The sequence below is a fragment of the Pelodiscus sinensis genome, chromosome 2, assembly GCF_049634645.1.
Source record: "Pelodiscus sinensis isolate JC-2024 chromosome 2, ASM4963464v1, whole genome shotgun sequence".
Lineage (NCBI taxonomy): Eukaryota > Metazoa > Chordata > Testudines > Trionychidae > Pelodiscus > Pelodiscus sinensis.
In genome coordinates this window covers 216,917,522-216,933,878 of record NC_134712.1, presented here as the reverse complement: position 1 = coordinate 216,933,878, position 16,357 = coordinate 216,917,522, and the positions used below count along the sequence as shown (strand labels likewise).

The 16,357-nt window shown below is 44.7% G+C and overlaps 2 protein-coding genes across 5 annotated transcripts in view; one reads left to right on the top strand and one right to left on the bottom strand.

Moving 5' to 3' along the window:
• Window positions 1–14,773, bottom strand: part of SLC25A40 (solute carrier family 25 member 40) — an 84,590-nt gene extending 69,817 nt beyond the window's left edge. For 2 of the 3 annotated variants that reach the window (XM_025182819.2, XM_025182818.2), the window contains exons 1-3: window positions 14,616–14,741; window positions 6,213–6,335; window positions 4,745–4,804 (exon numbers count right to left, since the gene is read on the bottom strand). In XM_025182819.2, coding sequence (XP_025038604.1) covers window positions 4,745–4,804; window positions 6,213–6,309 — 157 coding nt within the window. In that variant the 5' untranslated portion in view covers window positions 6,310–6,335; window positions 14,616–14,741. Of the gene's footprint in view, window positions 1–4,744; window positions 4,805–6,212; window positions 6,336–14,615 lie in introns of all 3 variants that reach the window. The other variant, XM_025182820.2, reaches the window with a different exon arrangement.
• Window positions 14,774–14,781: 8 nt separating this feature from the next.
• The window catches only part of DBF4 (DBF4-CDC7 kinase regulatory subunit), a 50,931-nt gene continuing 49,355 nt past the window's right edge, over window positions 14,782–16,357 (top strand). The window contains exons 1-2 of one of the 2 annotated variants that reach the window (XM_006119478.4): window positions 14,782–14,930; window positions 15,247–15,342. In XM_006119478.4, the coding sequence (XP_006119540.2) occupies window positions 15,297–15,342 (46 nt within the window). In that variant the 5' untranslated portion in view covers window positions 14,782–14,930; window positions 15,247–15,296. Of the gene's footprint in view, window positions 14,931–15,246; window positions 15,347–16,357 lie in introns of both variants that reach the window. The other variant, XM_075922425.1, reaches the window with a different exon arrangement.

Genomic DNA, 16,357 nt, shown 5'->3' with positions numbered 1-16,357 from the left:
CACAACTGAGGACGTGAGAGTGATTCTCAAACCTGAGCCATTTGTTTTTAGGTGACAAATCTGAGGAACTGTTTCAGATAGAAGTGTCATTAGATTAGAGTGGTTTGCGACCCTCTTATAGGTGAGCAGTTGGCACAAGGCTCACCCCCCACCTCTGCAGTGGGGAGCCTACGTTTGCGCTCCAGCTTTGCCCCCTACTGTGGTTGGAGTGCCAGCACCAGCTTTCCGCTACAGTGCGAAGCTCCGAGCATCACGGACCATAAGTGACTCCGCGCACTGCCACTCCCCCTCTCCCCATCTAGGGGAACAGCAGCACAGAAACCACTCACCTGGAAGCTTTCCCTGCTGTACCTGTTGGCCAAAATAATAGCCAACGGGAGCATCAGAGGGCACTGTCTGGGAGCAGCAGAGTGCGAGGAGCTAGAAAAGTGTCCTTCATACCTCTCATGCCCAGACCCAGCAGCCACATCGCCCTCACTCACACCCTCCCACTGAGATCCTACACCTCCACCTTTGTTCCTGCACCCTACCTCCTGCCCAGACCCCCCCAACCTCAACCCGCTCCTGCATTCAATCTCCTTGCCAGACCCCTACCCCTATCTCACTCCTGTACCCTGCCTCCCATCCAGACTCTGCAACCCATCCCTATCCTGCTCCCTGGCAGCCCCCTCCCACACACTGAACCCCTCATTTCTGGTCCTACCCCAGAGCCTAGGGAAGCCTACAAAATCTAGTCATGGGACCCCATCAGAGATAATCTTGCCTGTGGGAAGCCCTGAACCTCTCTCCCTGTGCTCCCCCTACTCCCATGGGACTGAAGGATGAGGAGAGTGAAGTGTCTCAGATAGAGGCCAAACCAGTGAAAGTGGGGAGTGGGAGATTATTTTGCTTCTAACTCTTGTGTGGCCCCTGAATGATTTTTCTGTGGCCTCCAATTGAAAAAAGGCTCTCCACCCATGCCATAAATAAATATAATGTTGATACTTTCAGTTTGGACATACATTCATATTTAATTTAATTTAATTTAATTTAATTTAATTTAATTTAATTTAATTTAATTTAATTTAATGCAAATTTTGGTAAACTAAACATGGTAGAGTTAAAGTGCTTAATCTGTTTAATGATTTTGATTAATAATATTTCCTTTCGAACCAGTTAAAAATGTTATAGTTGTGTAAAGGGGCATATTACTCAAGGAGCTGATAGAGGAGATATCTGAGCCTTTAGCTATCATCTTTAAAAAATCATGGAAAACCAGAGAGATTCCAGAAGACTGAAAAAGGACTAATATAGTGCCCATCTATAAAAGGGAAATAAGAACAGCCCAGGAAACTACAGACCAGTTAGTTTAACTTCTCTGCGAGGGAAGATAATGACGCAAGTAATTAAGGAACTCATCTGCAAACACCTGGAAGATAATAAGGTGATAGTTAATGGCCAGCATGGATCCGTAAAGAACAAATCATGTCAAACCAATCTGATAGCATTATTTGATAGGATAACCAGTCTTGTGGATAAGGGAGAAGCGGTGGATGTGGTATACCTAGACTTTAGTTAGGCATTTGATACGGTCTCGCATGATATTCTTATCAATAAAATAGGCAAATACAACTTAAATGGGGCTACTATTAGGTGGGTTCATAACTGGCTGGATAACCGTACTCCGAGAGTAGTTATTATTGGCTCAATCCTGCTGGAAAGGTGTAACAAATGGGGTTCTGCAGGGGTCTGTTCTGGGACCGGCTCTGTTCAATATCTTTATCAACAATTTAGATATTGGCATTGAAAGTACGCTTATTAAGTCTGCAGATGATACCAAGCTAGGAGGGGTTGCAACTGCTTTGGAGGATAGGATCATAATTCAAAATGATCTGGACAAATTGGAGAAATGGTTTGAGGCAAACAGGATGAAGTTTAATAAAGACAAATGCAAAGTGCTCCACTTAGGAAGGAACAATCAGTTTCACACATACAGAATGGGAAGCAACTGTCTAGGAAGGAGTATGGCAGAAATGGATATAGGGGTTATAGTGGACCACAAGCTAAATATGAGTCAACAGTGTGATGCTGTTGCAAAAAAAGCAAACATGATTCTGAGATGCATTAATTGGTGTGTTGTGAGCGAGACACGAGTGTCGATATAAAGTGGAAGGTTCAGGAATGTGGCCAGCCCCGGGGAGGTGCAGAAACAGGCAACCTTGTACTGAATATCTTTTAACTTTTATTAAAATGCTTTTAACTATAACTTTCTATTTAACAGTTTTTTACAGGCATGGGCGCCAAATAACTATTAACAGAAACAGTAAACAAACTGCAGTGCAATAGAGGAAGATACCCTGAGGTTTTTCCAAGTCCCAATAATTATCAATAACAACCCAGGGATTTTTAACAGTTATATTTATATTAATTTCACTTATAAGCTCTAACATCTATCTAAACTCCTAACAGTACTATTTAACAAACTTCTAACTAACTTTACATAGCAATACTTACACTTATCAGACATACAAGGAACAACAGAGACAACAGCATATTCATTATTCGTTACACTCTGCAGAAGATTTGGTTGATTCGGTGAGCGGGAGGGGCACCTTGGGTGATCAGCCCTCAGAACCTGGCTCATGTTCTGCCTTCCAAATTTTCGGGAACCCTCAACTGGATGCAGGAGGGGTAGCTGCTTTATAGAGAGAGCAAGAGCTTTCTCGCACTTCGCTGTGTTAGGCTTAATAGATTCTGTCTGCCCAGTGACAGGACTGAGGGGTTAGGGAAGGGGGTGTGATGGCTCTTGGCTTGCGCAAACTTTGCATGACCCTTACCTGCCTGGTTTTTTACTCCTGCTTCTTACTGATCTTAAGTCACATAGTGCAAGATTTTTGGTTTGAGGGGAAGGTAATCTTGGGCTAGGAAGGCTATGCGCACGAGGCCTGGCCAGAAAAGAGCCTGCTTTTACAATGAGAAGTCATTCTTCCGCTCTACTCTGAGCTGATTATACCTCAACTGGAGTATTGTGTCCAGTTCTGGGCACCACATTTCAAGAAAGATGTGGAAAAATTGGAGAAGGTCCAGAGAAGAGCAAAAGAATGATTAAAGGTATAGAAAACATGACCTATGAAGGAAGACTAAACGAATTGGGCGTGTTTAGTTTGGAAAGGAGAAGACTGAGAGGGGACATGACAGCAGTTTTCAGGTATCTAAAAAGGGTGTCACAAGGAGGAGGGAGAAAAATTGTTCTTACCTTCTGAGAATAGGACAAGAAGCAATGGGCTTAAATTGCAGCAAGGGAGATTTAGGTTGGACATTAGGAAAAACTTCCTAACTGTCAGGGTGGTTAAATACTGGAATAAATTGCCTAGGGAGGTTGTGGAATCTCCATCTCTGGAGATATTGAAGAGAAGGTTAGATAGACATCTATCAGGGATGGTCAAGATGGTACTGGGTCCTGCCATGAGGGCAGGGGACTGGACTCGATGTCCTCTCGAGGTCCCTTCCAGTTCTAGTGTTCTATGATTCTATGATTTACATTTTATGCTCCGTTAACCTAATACGAACAACACATAAAGATTGGGTCTTTTCAGTTTGGAAAAGAGGAGACTAAGGGGAAATAAGATAGAGGTCTATAAAGCCATGACTGGTATGGAAAATTTAAATATGAATAAGTTATTTACTTTTTCCCATAACACAAGAACTAAGGGTCACCACATGAAATTAATAGGTGACAGGTTTAAAACAATCAAAATGAAGTACTTCTTCACTCAACACAGTCAACCTGGCCAGAACATGTTGTGAAGGCAAAGACTAACCGGATTTTTTTTAAAAACTGGATAAATTCATGGAGAACAGATCCATCAATGGCTATTAACCAAGATGGGCAAAAACGATGTCAGAACCTGGGAATGTGTGATGGAATGGATCACTTGATTACCTGTTCTATTCATTCTCTCTGGGACACTTGGCTTTTGCCACTGTTAGAAAACAAAGTACTGGGCTAAATGGACCTTTGGTCTGACCCAGTATGGGTCGTTCTTACGTTCTTATAAAATACTACCAGCCCCTAGGAGCGGCTTTGCATTGTCAACAGAAGAGTGCTCCTGATGACAATGAGATGTTCACACTGACACTTGTGGCTAATTTTTTATCTTTCAGGCAGGAGGGGGACTTTCAGCACCTGTGAATGACAAAAGTTTTGTTGTTCAATTAGCAGCCTAACGCAGATTTATCTGGAGTTTAGGTCCCATTGAGGCTGTGCACTGGGACGCTAAGGCAAGCCCCTTTACCTGAACCTTCCCAGAGCTGAGCTAAACTCAGCATCTGTATTATACTGTAGATGTCTGTGACCCTATGTCCATGTCACTGCTGGAAAAGGACTAAGGGCCTGGTTAAGCAGGACAGAATTAGACACCCATGAGAGCAGGAAGGTGGGCTTAGTAGTATTTCAGCACATCAAGTGGCATTCCTAAGGAGGACCCAGTGACTGGACCTATTACAATAACATGCAATCCAGAAAGAACACATAGCTGGACTTTCTGGTCCTAGTTGAGTCTGCAATACTGAAAATTACTGGTGGTGCGGGGGAGGACCTTTTTCTTAAAATCATAAGCAAATTGGAACTTGTCATTGAGAAAACACAGCTTACATTATCATTTTTTTGGAACAGAAGTAGACAAAATAGATTTGGGAAATTATTAAGATGGAAATAATTTATAAAGATAATGGAATACCTTAATTTAAAAATATGTATATTTACCGTTAACAAATGAATTGTTTTGAGCTTGCATTCGAATTTTGATAACATCAAGAGGTGTCACTAAAACAAACCAAAGAAAAAATAATGACTTTTCAATTAATACATTGTACATGTATTTCCTCCTGAGAAACACACTTTAAGCCCTGAAAAAGTAGCGATACATCATTTTTGCTGCCATGTCATGAGCTTCCACAACTACTGTACTAATTATTTCTCAGAAAAAGAAAATAATCATTTTGCAAGTTATCAGCCAGAGAAAACAAAGAAGCTGTTCACAGATGTTTTGCTGAACTAAGAATTAATAATATCACATCTGACTTGTACGTGAACAGCTATCCTTTTTGCTTTCTAGTTTGTAATCGGTCAGACTGATGAAACATATGTAGAAAGGATTGTTCAAAACCCAAGAGATGAGTGCCATTTAGCTATACTGCTGAATTTGTATAAAATAGCACAGCAGAATTATTAAAATGGCATGCCACAGTGGAAACAGTTTGCACCAATTAAGCAGTTGTCCATATTCACAATGTGTACTTGTCTCTATTTCATTAATTGATTTTAATGGCAAAGTAAAAAACAGTTGATTTATGCTCTCCTCTGCTTCTTTGCAGGTATGTGGGGACTGGCTATTGCTTGTTTGTTTTTAAATAAGCTTTCTTTTCACTTTCAAAATTTCAGGTTTTTCCTATACTAAAAGCTACAGACGAGGATTAATGAAATATGACAGAGTAGACATAGGTCACACCTATGCTAAGAAATTTACCAAAAACCAAAAAATAATCACCACTGCAGTTACACAACTATTTAATAGTCCCCAGAGGCAGGGCTGGCAGCAGTGTGCTCCGACCCCTCTCCCAGGGAAAACTCTGCCATTCCATGCGGCTGCCTCTGTATCGGTATGTCTACACTTGCCCCCTAGTTCAGACTAGGGAGGCAAATGAAACATACCGAAATTGCTAATGAAGCGTGGGATTTAAATATCCAGCATATTCATGGCTGGTCGCCATTTTAAAATGCCCGTGTAGACGCGGTAGTCCAATCCAAAACCCTTCCCTTGACAGTTAATTCAATCGGACTACCGCGTCTACAGGCGACGAGTTAATTCGGGCATTTTAATATGGCGGCATTTTAAAATGGCGACCAGCTGCGAATATGCTAATCAAGTGCAGGATATTTAAATCCCGCGCTTCATTAGCAACTTCGGTATGTTTCATTTGCCTCCCTAGTCCGAACTAGGGGGCAAGTGTAGACATTCCCTATCAGAGGCAGCAGTGCAGAGCAGGTCCATGAGGGGAGCCAGTTTAAAAACCAGTTCCCTGCACAGAGCAGCTGCCTGCTGCCCTGCACTGCTGCCTCTGACACAGAGAACAAATATATGTAAAATAAATGTGTAAAGATCCTTTAAAATTGTCTAAGCAAAAGAGAGTTTTGATTTACTTTATGCTAAGTTTAGTCAATATTTTCTTACCCAGCAGTGATGTAACAATAGCTCCACAACAAGAGGCAATTACTTGCTGAGTAGTGGTTATTTTATACAATTCAGTGTTATTCTCTTCAGAGCCCATAATTTTCCTTTCACAGAAAAAGCAACCTGATAAGAAACAGAAACATATTGTAAAACTGTTTTCAAAACTTATAAAAATCCTTAGAGGAAATACACAAATAAATACAGTAATAGCACAATTTAAATATTGGTCTTCTATTTGCATACCAATATTATCAAGTAATTATCTACTGTGTTCTAGTACTTGTTCTGAAAAAATTAGAACTAAGTTTACTTGAAAATTTAAAATATCTTTAATACACAGTTAACTATAGATTTTTAATACCTTTTAAACATTAAAAATAAAGAGGCACAACTGTTCATATCTTCCCCAGCTAGGTGTTCAATAGAATTTCAAGTGAAATGGAAATACAACTAGATGTTGTCGGCACTCTGAAAGCACTTCAGGTCATATTTCTCCACATCACCCACATGTTGAATAGAAGAAGATATGTGTTTCCTGCTGAATTTCACAACATTGTCTTTAAGTAGTAAGAGCAATTGCCCCACATCATCCTCTGGGTATGCTCTGTAAGGAAAGGATGGAGCCATTCAAGAACAGCACATCCCCCTTTTCCCACAATCCAAGAGCAAGTCAATTAACACTTTATGATCAGCACACTGCCAAAAGCTAACAGATCTAACAAAATCAGCATGGACGTTTTATCCATCACCAGGAAGAGATCATCTACCAATGCAATTAGGACTATTTTTTGTCCCTTATACAGGTCTGTACCCAACCTGAAAAGACTCAAGAAGAACTGAGGCATATGGGTACTCAGGGTTATCTCATAAAAAAAAATTAAATAAGTTTTCAGCTTCAGGATTGATGTGAAATATAAGTTACCCCGCAACAGAACATACAATATTGACTAGGAATGTAAGAGTATAATCGATTAACCGATAAGCAAAAGCTTATAGGTTAATGCTGCAGACTACATACATTTCCCCCTCCGCCCCTCTGTACCGTGCCAGTAAATTTTTTAGGAGGCTGGCCAGCAGCCTGGCTCAGTCTTGACTTGTGACAGACCTGGGGCCTACCCCTCCTGCAGCTCTGCATTTAAAATGTATTAGTAGAAAGGTGGGCAGGCAGCCCTGATCAGTTCTCACTTGTGATGGGTCCAGGACATACCCCCACAGTGGCTCTGCATTTAAAGCGTATTAGGAATCAGGCGGACAGACAGTCCGGCTCAATTCTGGTTCATGCTGCATCTGGGAGCTCAGACTCCACCGTAGACAGGAACTACTGACACTGGGGAACAGGCAGCCACTTTACGCAGGAAGATGGTTTTTAAACTGGCTCCCCTCGTGGACCCACTTCCACCTGGCACCCCATGCTGCTGCCTCTGATACACAGGCAGCAGCACGGAGTGACAGGGGGCTCCTCAGTAGTGGGGCTTGAGCACACTGGCTGCCTGCTCCACCCCCAGGGTCTATAGACTAGTCGAGTAACCGATAAAAATTCATGAGGTTAATCAATTATTCAATTAACTGATATGTAATATCCCTAATATTGACCAATTATTAAAATGAAATTGTTGGAAACGAGTTTTCATTTCATGAACAAAAGTTAGGAGAAACCAGCAATCTGTCCTCACCAGCCAGGAAAGCCATAGGCCCAAAGAATAGTTTGTAAGTGTACAATCTAAAAAATCAAGACATGTTTTATTAAATGTACCTATAACTAGGGCAGCTCTTACATTATTTTTGTAGCAAAGTTCTTGCAAATTTTTAAAGGGTTCTATTTAAATACTGTGTTTTATTACTTATCTTTACTATCTAATTATTTTAACCCTTCCATTATAAAGGCTAATCTAATTGGCTAAATAATGCATACAAATCTCTTTAAATCTCTTCAAGAGCACACTTTTGACTTGACTGTTAATGAAATAAAATAATCAACTACTCTACATTATTTCTTTAGCAATTTTTTAAAAGTATTATTTTGTATTAAAACTATTTTCAAAACACTGATCATACATATTTCTCCAATGGTAATCCTATTTGGAAAGAGAACTGATCACTCCAAATAACAAACTCACAAATTCCCAAACCCTGGATCAAAAGAGGAAGGAAGATATATTACATCTGTAATGTGGTTTACAAAATTAAGTTCACTAAAGGATTCCACATTCCCAGTGATGGAACGTGTCTGATTTCTTTGAAGATCTCCTCCTCACACAGTCGTATATGAAACAAACCTAGCCATGTAGGACCAAAAGTCAAAATATTTTGGGACCTTACATTTTCACCAAACAAACATTTGGTTAATAATAGGGAAAAATTATCTCATTAACCACGCTGTTAAACAATAATAGAATACTATTTATTTAAATATTTTAGATGTGTTTACCACAATTCCAAATATATTGATTTCAACTACACCAGAGAATACAAAATGTACAGTGGTCATTTTATATTTATTTTTGACTAGAGAATTTACCCAGCTTTGCTCTGGTCCTTAACTGAAATACATTTTTGTTTTGCTTTATTTAAATCATTGCTCTGAGGTGAGGCTGTGGTGGGATTAGGGATTCAGGATGCAAACTGCCCCATGAAGAGAGACAGTTCCAGCCTTCTGTCACCACAGCAGCTTAGGACCAGGTAAGAAGTGCCAGTCAATGGCAGGTGGAGTTGTAGTGGGCATAGCCAGGAGAGGGTAACATGTCCCCCGGCTGCAAACAGACAGACACACAAACAAACTCTCTTAACTATATCATTGATGTAGGGATGTTTAAAAACAGTTAATTAGGTAACCGCTTAGCAGTTACACTCTGCGGGCTCTGTATTATAAAGCTTAGACTACAGAACCCACAGTATAGCATGCTCCCGAGGAGCAGGCTGGCAGTCAATTCACACAGGGAGCCAGCTCCCGGATGCTGACTCCTCTCCTGGGGATGCAGAGAGCATGCACGGCTCTGACAGTCACTTAGGCCTTGCCTACACTAGAAGAGTTAATATCCCACAACTGTGTCTGTGTCACAACTGGACAATGGTAGTCAGACTTATTAGTCAGAGCAGAACCAAGAAGATCAGCAGAAGGTCAGAGTCCAAGACAGGCCAGAGAGAAATCCAGTTGTAATCTGGGGCAAGTTACCAGGAAATGAGGATCAGATGTCTATAAACAAAATACAGGACTATGTAGCACTTTAAAGACTAACAAGATGGTTCATTAGATGATGAGCTTTCGTGGGCCAGACCCACTTCCTCAGATTAAATCTATAAACAGTAATGGAAGAGCAAAGCTAAGGACAAAAAAGATCAGAAGCTGGAAACTAGGGTCTATCACAAGCAGAGTTTAGAGTAGAAAGAAACAGGCCATCTGCATTTCTGCTCAGATGCCTTCCTTCCTTAGTTTCTTAGCCACCAGTGGTCTGCAAAGTGCCACCACTCAAGTCCGGCTGCACAGTATGTCCTGTCAAACCCAGCAACCCTCACAGAGTCCTCCTCAGCCCAGCCTCAGTCTCTACTAGCCATGCAGCAGCACAGAATCCCTATGGTCCCAATGCCGTAAGTTCTTACAGGTATTTTTTTTTCCTTGACTGATACAGTTACAACAGTATAAGCCCTAGTCCATGTCACAATTATATCAATTATTGATTACCTTGCTCCCTGAAAAGTATGTGCATTTTTATACCATTAAGCATTAAAAAAGTAAAACTTTCAAGTTTAAACAAACCCCATCTTCCATGGTTCAGAGCATTTCTTTACATCTAAACCAGCAATGGGCAACCTAGGCTAGTGAGTGGACCACATGAGTAGCCCTCCTTTATATCAGTGGGCCACAAGATTGTCCTAACTTAGCAAAACTATCCTATCTCGGGAGGTTTTTTAACTGCGCTTGCACACCTAGAATTTTCAGGGCATGCTCATTTAACCTTAGCATCACTTTAATTGGATGCAGAAGGTGTGCATGGCTCTCACAGTCAACATTGTGTACAATCAGTATACAACTCACTTAATGTGCCTTTGCTTTAAGTGAGTGTCACTTTAGTAATACCAGTAGGGAAAAAAAAGTTGTGAAAGGAAACTAGCAGAATCTGGCAACAATAAACAACAGCCTTGCAGGCCACATGCAGAATATTGGTCTAAACCAGTGGTTCTCAAAAATTTTGGCCTGTAGGCCACCTGGCTCAATGCAAACCTTTCTGTGGACTACCAGTTGCTAATAGAAACTCACCGCTAATTACATAAACACACCTGCCATTTTGCTAGTGCTGCCACTAGGGAGAACAGTTTAAGTTAACCAGTAAGAAAGGAAATATTAAATTATTAAATAAATTAAATGCTTTAACTTTCTCATGTTAGTCTATCAAACTTCATTTTAAATCAGTGGTGGGCAATAATTTTTGATGGGGGGGGGGGCACTCCAAGATTCTGGAAAGTGGTTAGGGGCTGCACTCTTCCATGATATTCATGGAGGAAGTACAGAGTCAGGGATGGAGGTTGGTTGCAAAAGGAAGCTTGGAGTAAAGGATTGGGATACAGGATGGAGAGTAGGGTCTGGGAGGGAGTTTGGGTGAAGGAGACAGTTGTGACCTGGGGTACTGGTCTGGGATGCAGTGGTTTGGGTTGTAACCTAGGGCAGAGGATTGGGGTGTAAGAGTTTGGGTATGATTTAGGGCAGAAGGGGACTCTGATCTGGGGCAGGGGATTGGAGTACTGGATCCAGGAGATATGGGTGCAGAAGGGGGGCAGAGGGTTTAGGTATATGGAGTAGGGGGGCAGGAGTGGCGGGACAGAGGACTAGGGAAAGGAGAGGATGGAATGCCAGAGGCAGTCTCTGTCCAGGAGACTTACTTGGGTGACTCCCATCCAGCAGCCCAGCACCTTTCTGAAGCAACTTCTTTGCCTAACCCAACCACCACGCAGGCTGCAGGGCCACGTACCTGTGAGAATAACTACAGGCTGGAGGGGAGGAGGGCATGGTGCTTCTTGTGCAGCCTGTTATTCAAACAGGCAAATCCCATTGACCAGTTCCTGACCAGAAACTAGTCAATGGGATTGTGCTGGAGGCAGGGGCAGAGCCTGAAGCTTTCCCTTCTCCACTCCTGGTTCATAGTTTTGAAAGAAAAACGGCCTGGCAGCCACTTTTCTGCACATGGGTAGGGCGAGGCAAGCAGGGAGTCTGCCTGGGGTTCCCCACTGTGTCCAGGAGCTGAATCAGGTGGCTTGGCAGACCAGATGCAGCCCATGGGCTATACTTTGCCCAGGCCTATTTTAAATAAAGTAAAATATTAATTTTATGTCTAACACAAAAGGTTTCAATGATTTATTTATTTATGGCACGGGTGGAGAACCTTTTTTGGACCGGGGGCCAATGACCCACAGAAAAATCAGTTGGGGACCACACAATTCAGAAGCAAAGAAACCCCTCCCCAAACCTCCATAGAACCATGGAATCATAGAGCTGAAAGAAACCTCAGGGGGTCATCAAGTCCAGCCCCCTGCCTAAGCCTTCAACCCTCACTGACGGGGCACCCAAATGAGAAACCTCACTTCTCTGGAGCTCCAACCCCATGGGATGAGCGGGGGGTGTCAGGGAAGACTGAGGTTCAGGGATTCCCATGGGCCAGATTTACTCTTCTGGGGTACCGGGGTTAGTGGATTTTGTGGGCCCCCCAGGGTGTGGGGGGGCGGACAAAAATCAGGGGTTCAGTGTGTGGGACAAGGCTGCCAGTGAGTTGGATAAAGATGTGGGTGCAGGATCTGGATGGGAGGTGGAATGCTGGAGGGGGTGAGCACTGGGTGGGAGGTAGGGTGCAGGTGCAGGATGGGAGTAGGGTGTCTGGCCAGGACAGAGGAGGCAAGAGCAGGGGCAGGTGCAATGTGTGGCTAGGAGGGAGGGTGCAGTAGCAGGCTGGGTGTCTGGCAAGGGGAGGGTGCAGGAGCAGGGTATGGGTGCAGGGTCTGGGTATGAAAGGGTGGGGAGGCATTTACTTACGTTTGCGCCCCACGCCATTCCCAAGCTCCATATCCCAGACACGGCCTCCTGCTGCTCCCACTGGCCACAATTCCAGCCAATGGGAGCAGCGGGGAAAAGCCTCTATGTGCCTATGCTGCTATATTCACAGCTGGGAGAAAGGGAAGGGAAGCAACAGCGTGTGGAGCCACCTCTAGCTCTGCTTCTTCCCCATGAACTGGATCTAGTGGGGAGGCTCAGGGCTTTCTATCCCACCCCCTACCCTAGCAGGAAGGTGCCCTGGTGCTCCAAATTCGTGGGGGGGCGGGGCGTGAGGCTGGAGTGCCAGCATGGGCTCCCTGCTGTGGGGAGAGGGAGGGAAGCAGGGCAGAAGTGGGGAGAGGACTGAGCTTGAGCCACAGGCCACTTTAGTGGTCTTTATCATCCCACAAAAAGTTAAACTGTTACCATTCATGCCCCCAAAGACTTTTACTGGAGAAAAGGTGTGCTCTTAACATAGGTGAGCTAACTCAAGTTAACTGAGATTTTCCCTTGAATTAACTTGATTAAACACCACTCTCTCCCTCTGAACATGAGGCCTCAGAAACTTCAGCCCTGGAACCTGGAGAGATGAAGTCAGCCCTTTTCAAGAACATGCCCTTCCACAGGTTTCTGCCCATGCCAGAGGCTGAGAACTTGCTCTCTCCACAGAAAAGCTCTTTCACTGCACTGCCAAGACACAGTCCCCCCTTTAAGAACATCAGCATCTACTACAGCCCCTTTCCCTCAAAGGCAGTGCCTACCCGCTCCCTTCACACAGGCACACATCAAGTCTCCACAAGAGTCATCACATCCCTGCTGGCTCTTTGCCCCCACGCACCATCTCTCACTTGTGACCACAACCTCTGCTCCTTGCACCCCAGCCACCATCCCCTACTAATGACTATAGCCCTACTCCCCCACACCAGCCCCACTCTGCCACTCAGGGTTGTGGCCGCTAAGGGCACAACTACACTGCAGGGCAAAGCAGAGCAGGCCTAAGCTACAGGATGACCGGGCTACTACCCGGGGCGCCCCATTCTAGGGGACACCGCGTGGGGCTGCCGGAACAGGCGGGGAGGGGCTGTGCATGCAGTGGGCATCCAGGACAAGGCCACGCATACACTGGGTGCCCAGGGGCAAGGCCGTGCATGCGCCACACTCCTGGGGGTGGCACTGCGCTCCTGGGGCGCACGAACGGCTCGGCAGGCCCTGAGGCAAAGGTCGAAATTCGCAACTTCAGCTACATCAATTGTGTAGCTGAAGTGGAAATAGCTTAGTTTGGATTTGGGCGCTATCTACACTGCAGGAAGTCAAAGGAAAAGCACCCTTCCTTCAACTTCCCTTACTCCTCCTGAAATGAGAGTTACAGGCATAGGTGTACCCAGGGGGTGTGCCGGGTGTGCCCAGGCACACCCTAATGTCTCAAAAAAAAGTGGCTTTGGGTTTTAATTTAATCACACGATACGCTCTTTTAGTTTAAAGGTATAGATTGTTGTATTATATAATAAGCGGTGTCATTATTCCCCTTTATTCGGCTTTGGTGAGGCCACATCTGGAGTATTGTGTCCAGTTCTGGGCCCCCCACTACAAAAAGGATGTGGACGCATTGCAGAGGGTCCAGCGGAGGGCAACCAAAATGATTAGGGGGCTGGAGCATATGACTTATGAGGAGAGGCTGAGAGACTTGGGTCTGTTTAGTCTGCAGAAGCGAAGAGTGAGGGGGGATTTGATAGCAGCCTTCAACTTCCTGAAGGGAGGTTCCAAAGAGGATGGAGAGAGGCTGTTCTCAGTAGTGACAGATGGCAGAACAAGGAGCAATGGTCTCAAGTTGTGGTGGGAGAGGTCCAGGTTGGATATTAGGAAAAACTGTTTCACTAGGAGGGTAGTGAAGCACTGGAATGGGTTACCTAGGGAAGTAGTGGAGTCTCCATCCCTAGAGGTGGTTAAGTCTCGGCTTGACAAAGCCCTGGCTGGGTTGATTTAGTTGGGATTGGTCCTGCCTTGGGCAGGGGGCTGGACTTGATGACCTTCTGACGTCTCCTCCAGTTCTATGATTCTAAGTGCCGAATGTAGAATATATAAAAAGCCTGCCTTGGCTCACAGCATGTCCTTTATGATTGAGTAGTCAATAAATTTTCACCAATAAAAAATAAAATTCCCTGGGTGCACACCCTAATGAAATGTGCTGCGCACCTCTATGGTTACAGGAGCCAGCGTAAGAACTCCTCCATATAGACATTATTGCTGTGTAGACGCGCACACTATGGTATTTGGAAATAACGCTGCTGTGAAGCCGGTCCACTCTCCAGGAGCGGCGCCTCGTGCGGCACAGCAGCAGCAATCCCACTCGCAGAGGCCATCAGCCGCCCGCGCCCTGCCCGTACCGGGTTGCCACACGGGCTGCCGCTCCCACTCACTGTGCTCCCAGCGCTGGAGGGAGGAGCCGCCCCAGCACCAACAAGCCACCTGCGCTGCGCCCGCCTCGCGCCAGCATTGCTCTCTGCCCGGCAGTCCCGCCCCTTGGCCCCTCCTCAGGGGGCGGCGCTACTCTACTCGACCCGGCCAGGCCGCGCCGGGAGGGAGGGAGGCCCGGTTAGGCCTCTGGTGCGGAGGTTGGAGTCGCGAGGCGGGAAAGCGCCTCGGTCAGGCTGCCGGGGGAGGAGGGGGCTCGGCCCTGGGTAGCCGCCTCAGAGCCTACGGTGAGCGAGCCGCAGCGCCTTTCCCACCCGCGAGAGAGGGAGAGGGATCTGGGGCGGGAAGGGGTGACCGTTGGGAGAGGGGGAGGGGAGGGCTGACTGGAGCAGGGGTGACCGTTGGGGGAGGGAAGCGGCGGCTTGGACGGGGCTTGGGGAGAACCACGGAGCCGCAGAGGAGCGGTGACTGGGGTGGGGGTAGCTGCGGACTTGGAAGCTGCGGCGTGTATGGGAGCCAGGGGGCAGTAACTCGAGGTGGGCAATACGCACGGGCCGCCTCTCTCGGAGATTTAATTTCTGTATTGAACCGTTTCTTCGGCAGGTCGTAACTCGGGGAGGAAGGTGGATGGAAAAATGTGACTCCCCAGGAAAATGAAACCAAGTGCTATGAAGATTAGCAACAAAGGACAAGTTACACGTAGGTGATGGTCTTTCTTTAGATGATCTTGAGCGATTATGGGAAGCAGTTCAGAGGGTTTGCAAATCTCATTCAGTGGCTGTAAAGGATTTTTTGATCGTTTAATTTAGGTACATTGTTAACTGGGAGCTGTTTTTCTCAAATTCGTCAAATAAAAAGGGGGCTGCATATAATTAACACCTATGAGAAGGCCCCAATCCAGCATTTTGTCTCTTGGTGTGTTCGTGGACCTATGACTGGAGCTTGACTCACCATTTCCCACAAAACGTGTAAAAATGTTTAATTTTATTTAAGGTAGTCCCAAGGAAGCAATAGTAATAAAAACTCAAAACACAAAATGGGTAAATATCTGTATTGTATTTGTAAACACCATCATCTTCCAAAACAAAAAACAGGACTGTGTAGCACTTTAAAGACTAACAAGATGGTTTAATAGGTGATGAGCTTTCGTGGGCCAGACCCACTTCCTCAGATCAAATAGTGGAAGAAAATTGTCACAACTTCCAGTAATTGAAAATTCACAAGAAAGCTGAAATTCTTAGGCTTTAAAATCCTTTCTCTTTAATATTGGAGACTCTGTGCTAATTTATGCTGATACACTAGAACAAAAAGTGAAACTGACTAGAAATAAGTGAAACTGGTTAACTTGTTCATTGTATAAGCTGTCTGAAAGAGGGATAAACTTAAAAAACAACGAATAGGCTAGCAGCACCTTAAAGACTAACAAAACATGTAGATGGTATCATGAGCTTTCATGGATACCACCCACTTTTTCAGATGAATGGAATATTAAAAGCCCAGTTCCAAAATAAATATGGGATGGGGGGGGGAGGGCGGCAAAAAAGGAAGGAGGAAAAATTAGTGAATTAGAGTTTTTAAGGTGCTGCTAGCTAGATTTTTTTTTAAGTTTTTCCAGTTATAGATTAACTGAAATTCAACATCCCTGTTTCAAAAGCTTCAGAGGGGTAGCTGAGTTAATCAGCTAATTGAATAGTCAATGGAAGGGGGGTGCTCA